Source organism: Heterodontus francisci, chromosome 10 (assembly GCF_036365525.1).
Source record: "Heterodontus francisci isolate sHetFra1 chromosome 10, sHetFra1.hap1, whole genome shotgun sequence".
In the NCBI taxonomy this organism is placed as follows: domain Eukaryota; kingdom Metazoa; phylum Chordata; class Chondrichthyes; order Heterodontiformes; family Heterodontidae; genus Heterodontus; species Heterodontus francisci.
This window is the reverse complement of record NC_090380.1, coordinates 31,919,931-31,933,753: the sequence shown is the minus strand read 5'-3', so window position 1 is coordinate 31,933,753 and position 13,823 is coordinate 31,919,931. Positions and strand designations below refer to the sequence as shown.

General features: G+C 44.4%; 1 protein-coding gene across 3 annotated transcripts in view; it reads left to right on the top strand.

Moving 5' to 3' along the window:
* cdkl5 (cyclin dependent kinase like 5) overlaps positions 1-13,823 on the top strand; it is a 172,021-nt gene that overhangs the window by 93,149 nt on the left and 65,049 nt on the right. For all 3 annotated transcript variants that reach the window (XM_068040382.1, XM_068040383.1, XM_068040384.1), the window contains 3 exons: positions 2,179-2,368; positions 13,172-13,252; positions 13,577-13,725. In XM_068040382.1, coding sequence (XP_067896483.1) covers positions 2,179-2,368; positions 13,172-13,252; positions 13,577-13,725 — 420 coding nt within the window. The remainder of the gene's footprint in view (positions 1-2,178; positions 2,369-13,171; positions 13,253-13,576; positions 13,726-13,823) is intronic.

Below are 13,823 nucleotides of genomic sequence, written 5' to 3'. Positions count from 1 at the left end.
AGTAGTTTGCTTTTATTTCCTTTGAGGACTATGGTAGACAAGGAAGTCAGCTAATTTTAAGTCCCCAATTAATATCAGAACTCTACTGTTCTTGACAAATCCATCCACACAACATTGGGAAGTGGTTTACTTGGAGGACATTTTCTGTTTTGCTCTGCCAGAACAACAACTCTTTAAAAGAAAAATGGAATAATGGGAATTTTTTATATAAACATTTAAAAAAGATCTATATATCTTGTCTCATTTTGGAAGCCTATGGAACATTACTGTAATTACGTGATGGATAACATAAGTACTATTTTGCAGGTTTTGCTCGTTTAGCTGGATGGCTAAAAACTGTAAACACATTAGAATTGAGGATAACATCAGAATTATTTTGCGACTTAACTGCTCGTACACTGAAAAGCGTCCTCTTAAAATAACACCTTTTTGTTGTTCACTAATCCTAATTCAGGATTTGCTTTGCATGAGATGATACACATGTTACTGCATGGAGGGAGGTCATTGACTGAGTCAGTGCAGTCACACAGGTTTCTGGTACCTTGTTCCAGCAATGAAAGATGTTTGCTGGTATCAAGAAAACAAAGGTTCAGCATCAAATATAGCATTGCTGTACCATTGTGAAGTAGTACTCAACTTTTCCGTCTCCACCAGAACTTCCCCTTTAATGGTGAGCTGCAGCTGGTCTTTCTATGCCCCAGCCATGTGTTCCATACATAAAGCTCTGAGTAAACTTTTTATGCATCCTGTTGTATTTAGGGATCAGTTATTTCAAACAATTTTGACAAAAGACAGGTACACAATAAGGTTGCTGAGAGATGACAGCACTCTTTTATTAAAATAAAACACATATTTTAAAAATATTTGACCAGATGATTCATTAAGGATCAATAATCTCAGTGTAAATATCTATCATTTCTTCACCTTGGCCTTTTGTTGTTTTCCTTTCAGAGCTGCTTTTCCGTGCACTGTTGTGTGGTAGAAGCAAAAGCCCGCTTTTGTTTTGGGCTTAGTGGCATGTTGAGGCCACTGGCTCCAAATGCGTGGGGGTCTAATGCAGCTAACGACAAGCTCTAAAATAACTTCCCAGATTGTCCAAACCCAGAAAAACACTGTTTAAAAAAAAAAATCTTCCACCAGCTAGCTTAATACGTTTAATTTAGAGTTGCCACCAGCTGTGAAAGACAGACATTTCATGAATCAGTGGACCTATCACAACACTAAACCCAATATAAAAACAGGGGAAGAGTGCCAGTTGACTACCAAGCCATTCATTTAATAAAAAATTTTAACATGAGACGAGTCATAAGCAAGCGACTTAACTGAAGGGGAAATAGTACTTGTCCTTATTATGCTTACTATTGCATCAAACTGTAAAGCTGTCCCTCCTCAGCAGTGTGTTGAAGTCACATGACTAATCCTTATATAATTGTGTGTTATTCAAATATACAAAAGTATGAGGATAATACAAAAGGATGCAGTTTATTTCAAATAATGGTAGGTCAGGATGCCATGGTTTGTGTGATTTGACTCCCAGTTTGCAATGACTTTAATGACAAGATACATAAACTTTACTTTTACATGATCAGAATGTTTATATTTACCCATTGAGCACAGCCACAGCTGGTTGCCAGTATTGATTTAAATACAACTGCTGGACAAATTAACTTCTTTTCCACTACTCAGCCGCCACCACCTGGTCGGTTGAAATTGTTAATTTGACTGATTTGGTGTTTACTAATGAGTGGAAATCAGTGTGTCGTATGGATTAGCTGATTTGTATTTGGACTGAGTGTTGCAACCAGATGTATTTTACTGTATATAACTTGGGGGTTCTCTAGCCACACACACTGTTAGAGTGTCATGCTACATTACAGTCAGACACTGTTAATTACCTATCATCAATATCACTTAATATGGCATAGAAATGCTTTTCCTAAAAAAAGTTTGAAATAGTTAAGTAAAAATGGCAGTTAGTTATGAATTTAAAAATTTACAAGCAGAACTTACTAGGTTTCAGAATTGTACATTTCAGAAGTTGTTGCCATGTTTACTATCTTGCTTGACTCCTATTTCCCCCCCCCCCCCTCAAAAAAAGTGGGAAAAGCTGTCTTTTTGTAAGATGACACAAAATGCATCATTCTGTATGTAATTTGTTTTCCATCTGGTCCTTTGTAGCGCTCCATATGGAAAGGCTGTCGACATGTGGTCTGTTGGCTGCATTCTTGGAGAACTAAGTGATGGACAACCACTTTTTCCAGGAGAGAGTGAAATAGATCAGCTTTACACAATCCAGAGAGTATTGGGACCACTACCACCTGAGCAGATGAAGCTCTTTTATAGTAATCCTCGCTTTCACGGCCTGCGGGTACTGTGTTTAAAAATATTGAAGTCAAATTAAGATTCAAGATACACTCAAAGTTCCCTCATCCAAAGATTGCCATAAGTATGTTTATTAAGACTATAAGCTAGACTGTTCTGAAAAAATACTTCAAATTCAAGGTACAATTTTCAAACTGCAAATTGGAGAGAGTTAGATTACATTCATTGGCCTTGTAATATTGCACAAACATCATTGAAACTACAATATATATTTATGGACATGTTATTAAACAAAATTATGCTTTTTTAAATCAATTGCAATTAATCAATTAAAATTTTAATCTATTAATCTTGGTTTTAATTGCACATTTAATTGTTACAGTTGCTGCATCCATCTTATTCAAATTTGTATTATTACTGATTCTGTTATTGTCGTCATCATCCAAAAAAAACCCCACAAAAACTTGAACTGTTTATTGTGGAAGAGAACGTCAAAAACTATTTTGAATTATTGTATCAGAAAACTCATTTTTTAAAAAAAAGTTTGTAGCTTTTCCATAGCTAAATGCAAAAAAATTATTGCAACCTAATTATTGTCAAATTCCTATTTTTAAAAAAAAGCAAAATAAAGGGTGGTACAGCTGACCTGAGGCCCAAACAACTTTTTGGGTTTATTTCCATCATTTAGCGTCTGCATTTATGTGTCTGCAGCCACGGCATGCGATAAGTCCATTGAGGTGAAGAAGGAGCTGCGGGACCCGAGAGAAGTCCTGTGAAAAGGTGCCCCGAACACCCAAAACATCCACGAGCGGCCCCCCCGGCCGCAATTTCAAAGCGCCCGCGGGAGATGGCTCGGAGAGCATCTGCAGCGCACTGTCGGCAATGCTGCATGCCTTTATTTAAACCACTGCAAAAAAAAAAACCCTTAGCAAATGTAATCACCTCTAAGTCTGCCAAATGATGCTTCACCTCCCGAAGGACGTAGATGAGCTTTCCGGACGTCGATGGTGGGCACTGAGGAAATGGCTTATTACCTGCACCAGATTCCACCCCCCCTCCCCCCCCCTTTACCCCCCTTCCACCCCCCCCCCACCCCCGTCCCCTTCCCTGCTCCACCCTCTCAGCTCACCCCCTCACAACCCCGTCCCAGCCCGCCCCCCCCCCGCACCATCTTCACCCCGCACCCCCTTCCCCTGCACCCCCCCCCCACCCCCTCCCTCTACCCCTCCCCCTTGCATCCCCTCCTCCCACCGGCACCATCCTACACCTGTGTAGGGGCCCCAACAACCCCACTGCCTTGTGGGCGTCTCGGGAGAGACCAAGGCTAAGGGAGTAAACCCTAACAGAAAATCCGGAGCGGAACCCCGTAGGCGGTCATGTGTCACCTTTGGCATGTTTCCGGCAGTTCCTGCAGCCATACTGGTGCCAAACGTCGTGTCCTGCACTCCTTTGGACCCCACCAGAAAGGCCGAGAGGGGGGTTTTGACGACTGGGCAACTCTCAACCTCCATAAATTTGCCCAGGCATGCGCCATGGAGAGGTCACTCCATAGTTGCCTCACAGCGACTGAAACAACACGGAAGGCAGCAGTTACGGGTTATAAGTCCAGATAAATTGGCGTAGAAACTGGGCGCCACGGGTTGCCTTTGTCGGTGGGAGAGGTCATTGCACCTCACTGGACAGCTACCGCCCGCCTCAAACCGGGCAGCCCCCGGTCAATAAGGTTCTGTCCCGCCACAGTCTGCCTGCTTCAATGGGTGCTTGGAGCTCAGGGTCATTGCCCGAAAGGTGGACTGATACACCGTACCAAACAACATGAAAAAAGGAAAGAAGGTACCAGCCCTTCGCTTTGCAAGCTGGAACGTCAGAACTATGTGTCCTGGCCTCTCGGAAGACCTTACACAAATCAACGATTCTCGGAAGACCGCCATCATTAACAACGAGCTCAGTAGACTCAATGTGGACATTGCAGCACTTCAGGAGACTCGCCTCCCCGCGAGTGGCTCTCTAGCAGAGCAAGACTACACCTTCTTCTGGCAGGGCAGGGATCCTGAAGAACCAAGACAGCATGGAGTGGGCTTCGCCATCAGAAACTCCTTGCTCAGCATGATAGAGCCTCCCTCAAATGGCTCGGAACGCATACTGTCCATCCGACTGCTCACCACCTCTGGTCCAGTACACCTACTCAGCATCTATGCTCCAACACTCTGTTCCGCACCTGAAGCTAAAGACCAGTTCTATGAACAACTCCATAACATCATTAGCAGCATCCCCAACACCGAACACCTATTCCTGCTGGGGGACTTTAATGCCAGGGTTGGGGCCGACCATGACTCATGGCCCTCCTGCCTTGGGCGCTATGGCGTTGGAAGGATGAATGAGAACGGGCAGAGACTGCTTGAGTTGTGTACCTATCATAACCTCTGCATCACCAACTCGTTCTTTCACACTAAACCCTGTCACCAGGTTTCATGGAGGCACCCAAGATCACGTCGTTGGCACCAGCTAGACCTCATTGTCACAAGGCGAGCCGCCTTAAACAGTGTTCAAATCACACGCAGCTTCCACAGTGCGGACTGCGACACCGACCACTCCCTGGTGTGCAGCAAGGTTAGACTCAGACCAAAGAAGTTGCATCATTCCAAGCAGAAGGGCCACCCGCGCATCAACACGAGCAGAATTTCTCACCCACAGCTGTTACAAAAATTTCTAAATTCACTTGTAACAGCCCTTCAAAACACTCCCACAGGGGATGCTGAGACCAAGTGAGCCCACATCAGAGACGCCATCTATGAGTCAGCTTTGACCACCTACGGAAAAGTGCGAAGAGAAATGCAGACTGGTTTCAATCTCATAATGAAGAGCTGGAACCTGTCATAGCCGCTAAGCGCATTGCACTTTTGAACTACAAGAAAGCCCCCAGCGATTTAACATCCGCAGCACTTAAAGCAGCCAGAAGTACTGCACAAAGAACAGCTAGGCGTTGCGCAAACGACTACTGGCAACACCTATGCAGCCATATTCAGCTGGCCTCAGACACCGGAAACATCAGAGGAATGTATGATGGCATGAAGAGAGCTCTTGGGCCAACCATCAAGAAGATCACCCCCCTCAAATCTAAATCGGGGGACATAATCACTGACCAACGCAAACAGATGGACCGCTGGGTTGAGCACTACCTAGAACTGTACTCCAGGGAGAATGCTGTCACTGAGACTGCCCTCAATGCAGCCCAGCCTCTACCAGTCATGGATGAGCTGGACATACAGCCAACCAAATCGGAACTCAGTGATGCCATTGATTCCCTAGCCAGCGGAAAAGCCCCTGGGAAGGACAGCATTACCCCTGAAATAATCAAGAGTGCCAAGCCTGCTATACTCTCAGCACTACATGAACTGCTATGCCTGTGCTGGGACGAGGGAGCAGTACCCCAGGACATGCGCGATGCCAACATCATCACCCTCTATAAAAACAAAGGTGACCGCGGTGACTGCAACAACTACCGTGGAATCTCCCTGCTCAGCATAGTGGGGAAAGTCTTTGCTCGAGTCGCTCTGAACAGGCTCCAGAAGCTGGCCGAGCGCGTCTACCCTGAGGCACAGTGTGGCTTTCGTGCAGAGAGATCGACTATTGACATGCTGTTCTCCCTTCGTCAGATACAGGAGAAATGCCGTGAACAACAGATGCCCCTCTACATTGCTTTCATTGATCTCACCAAAGCCTTTGACCTCGTCAGCAGACGTGGTCTCTTCAGACTACTAGAAAAGATCGGATGTCCACCAAAGCTACTAAGTATCATCACCTCATTCCATGACAATATGAAAGGCACAATTCAACATGGTGGCTCCTCATCAGAGCCCTTTCCTATCCTGAGTGGTGTGAAACAGGGCTGTGTTCTCGCACCCACACTTTTTGGAATTTTCTTCTCCCTGCTGCTTTCACATGCGTTCAAATCCTCTGAAGAAGGAATTTTCCTCCACACAAGATCAGGGGGCAGGTTGTTCAACCTTGCCCGTCTAAGAGCGAAGTCCAAAGTACGGAAAGTCCTCATCAGAGAACTCCTCTTTGCTGACGATGCTGCTTTAACATCTCACACTGAAGAATGCCTGCAGAGTCTCATCGACAGGTTTGCGTCTGCCTGCAATGAATTTGGCCTAACCATCAGCCTCAAGAAAACGAACATCATGGGGCAGGATGTCAGAAATGCTCCATCCATCAATATTGGCGACCACGCTCTGGAAGTGGTTCAAGAGTTCACCTACCTAGGCTCAACTATCACCAGTAACCTGTCTCTAGATGCAGAAATCAACAGGCGCATGGGTAAGGCTTCCACTGCTATGTCCAGACTGGCCAAGAGAGTGTGGGAAAATGGCGCACTGACACGGAACACAAAAGTCCGAGTGTATCAGGCCTGTGTCCTCAGTACCTTGCTCTACGGCAGCGAGGCCTGGACAACGTATGCCAGCCAAGAGCGACGTCTCAATTCATTCCATCTTCGCTGCTTTCGGAGAATACTTGGCATCAGGTGGCAGGACTATATCTCCAACACAGAAGTCCTTGAAGCGGCCAACACCCCCAGCTTATACACACTACTGAGTCAGCGGCGCTTGAGATGGCTTGGCCATGTGAGCCGCATGGAAGATGGCAGGATCCCCAAAGACACATTGTACAGCGAGCTCGCCACTGGTATCAGACCCACCGGCCGTCCATGTCTCCGTTATAAAGACGTCTGCAAACGCGACATGAAATCGTGTGACATTGATCACAAGTCGTGGGAGTCAGTTGCCAGCATTCGCCAGAGCTGGCGGGCAGCCATAAAGACAGGGCTAAATTGTGGCGAGTCGAAGAGACTTAGTAGTTGGCAGGAAAAAAGACAGAGGCGCAAGGGGAGAGCCAACTGTGCAACAGCCCCAACAAACAAATTTCTCTGCAGCACCTGTGGAAGAGCCTGTCACTCCAGAATTGGCCTTTATAGCCACTCCAGGCGCTGCTTCACAAACCACTGACCACCTCCAGGCGCGTATCCATTGTCTCTCGAGATAAGGAGGCCCAAAAAGAAAAAAGAAAAAAAGATTTATGTGCATCATAAATATACATGCACCAAAGTAGTAGTAATACTCACTTTTAAAGGATGTTGTGGCCAATACTCCCACAGCTGTGCTCTGTTCTGTTGGGGATCATAGAGCACAATAATACATTCTGGCAAATACTTTCATACTAAAAGAACAAGTTTAAACTTCTTTCAGTCCAGTTTGCCATCATCTGGCTCTGGAATACACCATATTACACATGCTGGCAAAAGTCTGGTTGGAAAACATCCTTTTATTGTCTTTCCTACTAGTATTTGCAACAACATATATAGAGATGCAAATATTTGCTGTAGCCTCCAGCCCCATGTTATGCAACTAATGTGAGGCAAGTCCTGTTATTTACAGACAGACGCCAGCTGACAGCTCACTTAGAGGAATAGCAGGTTAAATGTCAAGGTGTGTATCTGAAAAGCAAGCACAGACAATTATACACCATGAAGATTTAGTACAGTCTGTACATTGACTTATTAATTAACAATACATTTTAATCATTTATTTTTTCAAATGAAGTGAGAAAGAAGTGGATTTTAAAAAAAATGTATTTATCGAGTAACATGCAACATTTAAAAAAAAAAGATACTGTTTGTCAGCTGGTGTTTTACAGTACCGCTCCTTTACCCTGTGTTGCCTCCTATATTGAGCGTAAACCCGGATTCAGTGTTAAAACATGAGTTTGTTAAAAGTTAACTGCTTCAGATGAGAGATATCCTAGGTTGCTGAGGGAAGCAAGTGTGGAATTGGCCTCCTTGGGGGTGATGCCAGAAAACTGGAGGGTTACAATTGTTACACCCCTGTTCAAAAAAGGGGCGAGGCTCATAGGCTAACATCAGTGGTGGGCAAACCTCAAGACCATAATCCAGGACCAAATTAATTGTCACTTGGAAGAATGAGTTAATAAATGACAGCCAATGTGGATTTGTTGAAGGCAAATAATGTTTAACAAACTTGACTGAGTTCTCCATTGGAAGTAATGAAAAGGGTTGATGAAGCTAGTCAAGTTCAAGTTATTTGTATGAACTTTCAAAACTCATTTGATGAAGTGCCACGTAATAGATGTGTTAGCAAAATTGAAGCCCATGAGATTAAAAGGCATTGGCAGCGTGGAAACAAAAATGGCTAACACACAGAAAGCAGAGTAGTGGGCCTAAGGCGGATGAAATATAATGTAGAGAAGTGTGAAGTGAGACATGTTGGAAGGAAGGATGAGAAGCAATGTAAACTAAATGGTACAATTTTAAAGGAGGTGCAGGAATAGTGTGTACTGACGGTATATATACACGAATCTTTGAAGGTGGTAGGATAAGTTGCTGATGCTGTTAAAAAGCATATGGGATCCTGGGTTTTATAGAGACAAAGGGTACAAAAGCAAGAAAGTTAAACTTTTATATATCACCGGTTATCCCTGAGCTTGAATATTGTATTTTTTTTATTCATTCATGGGCTGTGGGCATTGCTGGCTATCCAGCATTTATTGTCCATCCCTAATTGCCCTTCAGAAGGTGGTGGTGAGCTGCCTTCTTGAACCGCTGCAGTCCTTGGGGTGAAGGTACACCCACAGTGCTGTTGGGAAGGGAGTTCCAGGATTTTGACCCAGTGACAGTAAAAGAACAGCGATATAATTTCAAGTCAGAATGATGTGTGAGGTGAACTTGCAGGTGGTGGTGTTTCCATGCATCTGCTGCCCTTGTCCTTCCAGGTGGTAGAGTTCACGGGTTTGGAAGGTGCTGTCTAAGGAGCCTTGGTGCGTTGGTGCAGTGCATCTTGTAGATGGTACACACTGCTGCCATTATGTGTTGGTGGTGGAGGGTGTGAAGGTTTGTGGATGGGGTGACAGTCAAGCGGGCTGATTAATCCTGATGGGTGTCGAGCTACGAGTGTTGTTGGAGCTGCGCCTATCCAGACAAGTGGAGAGTATTCCATCGCACTCCTGACTTGTGCCTTGTAGATGGTGGACATGCTTTGGGGAGTCAGGAGGTGAGTTACTCACTGCAGGATTCCTAGTCTCTGACCTGCTCTTGTAGCCACGGTATTTATATGGCTACTCCAACTCAGTTTCTGGTCAATGGTAACCCCTAGGATGTTGATAGTGGGGGATTCAGCGATGGTAATGCCGTTGAATGTCAAGGGGAGATGGTTAGATTCTCTCCTGTTGGAGATGGTCATTGCCTGGCACTTGTGTGGCGCAAATATTACTTGCCACTTATCAGTCCAAGCCTGGATGTTGTCCAGGTCTTGCTGCATTTCTGCACGGACTGCTTCACTATCTGAGGAGTCGTGAATGGTGCTAAACATTGTGCAATCATCAGTGAACATCCCCACTTCTGACCTTATGATTGAAGGAAGATCATTGATGAAGCAGCTGAAGGTGCTTGGGTCTGGGACACTACCCTGAGGAACTCCTGCAGTGATGTCCTGGAGCTGAGATGATTGACCTCCAACAACCACGACCATCTTCCTTTGTGCTAGGTATAACTCCAACCAGCAGACAGTTTTCCCCCTGATTCCCAGTGACTTCAGTTTTGCTAAGGCTCCTGGATGCCATACTCGGTCAAATGTTGCCTTGATGTCAAGGGCAGTCACTCTCACCTCAGTTTAGCTCTTTTATCCATGCTTGAACCAAGGCAGTAATGAGGTCAGGAGCTGAGTGGCCCTGGTGGAACCCAAACTGAGCGTCACTGAGCAGATTATTGCTAAGCAAGTGCTGCTTGATAACACCTTCCATCACTTTGCTGATGATTGGGAGTAGACTGATGGGGCGGTAATTGGCCGGGTTGGACTTAACCTGCTTTTTGTGTACAGGACATACCAGGGCAATGTTCCACATTGCCGGGTAGATGCCAGTGTTGTAGCTGTACTGGAACAGCTTGGCTAGGGGCACGGCAAGTTCTGGAGCACAGGTCTGCAGTGCTGTTGCCGGAATATTGTCAGGGCCCCATAGCCTTTGCAGTATCCAGGGCTTTCAGTCGTTGCTTGATATCATGTGGAGTGAATCAAATTGGCTGAAGACTGACATCCGTGATGCTGGGGACTTCAGGAGGAGGCCGAGATGGATCATCAACTCGGCACTTCTGGCTGAAGATTGTTGCAAATGCTTCAGCCTTATCTTTCGCACTGATGTGCTGGGCTCCCGCATCATTGGGGATGGGGATATTTGTGGAGCCACCTCCTCCAGTTAGTTGTTTAATTGTCCACCACCATTCATGGCTGAATGTGGCAGGACTGCAGAGCTTAGATGTAATCCGTTGGTTATGGGATCGCTCAGCTCTCTATCACATGCTGCTTACGCAGTTTGGCATGCAAGTAGTCCTGTGTTGTAGCTTCACTAGGTTGACACCTCATTTTGAGGTATGCCTGGTGCTGCTCCTGGCGTGCCCTCCTGCACTCTTCATTGAACCAGGGTTGGTCTCTTGGCTTGATGGTAATGGTAGAGTGGGGAATATACCGGGCCATGAAATTATAGATTGTGGTTGAGTACAATTCTGCTGCTGCCCCACAGTGCCTCATGGATGCCCAGTTTTGCATTGCTAGATCTGTTTGAAATCTATCCCTTTTAGCATGGGATAACACGATGGAGAGTATCCTCAATGTGAAAGCGGGACTGTGTAGTGATCACTCCTACCACTACTGTCTTGGATAGATGCACCTGCGGCAGGCAGATTGGTGAGGACAAGGTCAAGTATGTTTTTCCCTCTTGTTGGTTCCCTGCTGCATACTCAGTCCAGCAGCTATGTCCTTTAGGACTCAGCCAGCTCGGTCAGTAATGGTGCTGCCAAGCCACTCTTGGTGATGGGCATGGAAGTCCCCCACCCAGAGTACATTCTGCACCCTTGCCACCCTCCGTGATCAACGTGGAAGAGTACTGACTCATCAGCTGAGGGAGGGCGGTAGGTGGTAATCAGCAGGAGCTTTCCTTGCCCATATTTGACCTGATGCCATGACAGCAACTCCCTCCCGACTGTATACCACAGTACCGCCACCTCTGCTGGATCTGTCCTGCCAGTGGGACAGGACATACCCAGGGGTGGTGATGGCAGTGTCTGAGACATTGTCTCTGAGGTATGATACCGTGAGTATGACTGTCAGGTTGTTACTTGACTAGTCTGTGGGACAGCTCTCCCAACTTTGGCACAAGCGCCCAGATGTTAGTAAGGAGGATTTTGCAGGGTCGAAAGGGCTGGGTTTGCCGTTATCATTTTCGGTGCCGAGGTTGATGCCAGGTGGTCCGTCCGGTTTCATTCTGTTTTTATTGACTTCATAGCGGTGAGATATAACTGAGTGGCTTGCTAGGCCATTTCAGAGGGCATTTAAGAATCAACCACATTGCTGTGGGTCTGGAGTCACATGTAGGCCAGACCAGGTAAGGACAGCAGATTTCCTTCCCTAAAGGAAGGCAGCAGATTTCCTTCCCTAAAGTACGTTCGTGAACCAGATGGGTTTTAAAACAATCGACAATGGTTTCATGGCCATCATTAGACTAGCTTTTAATTCCAGATTTATGAATTGAATTCAAATTCTACCTTCTGCTGTGGTGGGATTTGAACCCATGTCCCCAGAGAAATACCCTGGGTCTCTGGGTTACTAGTCCAGTGACAATACCACTACGCCACCACCTTCCCTCGTAGAATTATATCCAATTCAAAGCATCACACTTCAGGAAGTATGTTAAGCTCTGGAGAAGGGGCAGAGGAGATTTATTAGAATGGTACAAGGGATAAGGGACTTCAGTTATGGGAGAAACTAGAGGAACTATGGTTGTTCTCCCAAGAGAAAATAAGGTTCAGTGTGGATTTAATAGAGGTGCTCAAAATTGAGTGTTTTTAATAGAGTAGATAGGGAGTAACTGTTTCCACCAGCAAGAGGGTGATGAGCAGAAATCGTTTTACACAGTGAGTTGCTATAATCTGGACTGGACTGCATTAAAGGTTGGTATAAGTAGATTCAGTAGTAACTTTTATAAGTGAATTGGATATATATTTGAAAAAGGAACAATTTGCAGGGCTGTGGGGAAAGAGCAGGGAGTGGGATTAACTGGAAAGCTCTTTCAAAGACATGATGGAAAATATGGCCACCTTCTGTGCTGATTCCATGAAGAAAGAAAAGTTCTGAATACAAGTCTGTTCTTAGACACCAGCAGCCCTCTTCTACTTGCAGTCTCACTCTTCCCAACACTGATGTCGCTGTTAACATGGGAGAGTGCTGCATGATGGGAATCATTGCCAGCTGGCATATTAATTATATATTTGATACCCTAATTAGTAGGGTATATTGTATATGTTATATTTTATATGATTTACACTTCTATCATCGATCAGAATAACTTGGCCTGATGTTTTCCAGTGAACATTTGAAGTAAACAGCTGTGCAAGCTGTTTCCATAAAGTGATTGAGCATGAGCAAGAATTCAGAAATTTGGAACATGTAACATTTGATTAGCAAAACAATCATGCCTCCTGGAAAAACACAAGAATTTGTGAATTCTATCAGTAGGAGCTTAAAGTTTACTCTCTGCATATATTCTGTATTAATGCAAGTAAAAATTAATCTTAAAAAATTAAGTTAACTTTGATTAATTGACTGCTATTACAGGTAGTTGTTAGATTATGAAATTATTGAAAGCCTATTTTAGGGAGTTTTCTAGTTTTTAACAAGTAGTGAAATGCACTAAGATGTTTAGATCCAATTTAAAATATACATATTTGGCTGTTTTTTTTTAATGTATTCCTTGCACAAATCTGATTAGTTGACCCTTCTGCTTATAGTTCCCTGCTGTAAACCACCCTCAGACTCTGGAGAGAAGATATCTGGGCGTTATTAGTGGAGTTATGCTAGACCTTATGAAGGTATGAAACTTTGTTGTGACATTTGATTAAATATTTTGCAGTGGATATAGTTCTGGCCAAACTTATAGCATAATGATTCTAAGGAATGTGGGAATGTGACCCTTGCTTTCCAGTTTATCTTTGCATATTCTGTTTGTTTCTTCATTAATGGATACTAAGGTAATCTGTTCCTAAGGTCTCTTGTAAGTGGTGTGTATTTTTCAATTAAACATCAAATGATATCTCTGTGTATATACCATGGACAAATGATAAAAAAAACTACCTCTGTTAATTACACTGTGTGGATAAATTTGTATTATCAATTTTGTTTTTTTCTCTTTGAAGAATTTGCTGAAACTGAATCCATCTGAAAGGTATTTAACAGAACAGTGCTTAAACCACAGTGTATTCCAGACTCAGAGACTTTTGGACAGATCTAGTGGCACTTCCCCTACACGGTTAGCTAAAAGAAAACCTCATCACGTAGAAAACAGGTAAAAATAATATGTGGTTATAGAAATGCTTGTTAAATTCCAGAAAGTTTGTTATAGAAAGATGATGCTGGAGCTTGTATTTACTCAGTTTCACATTT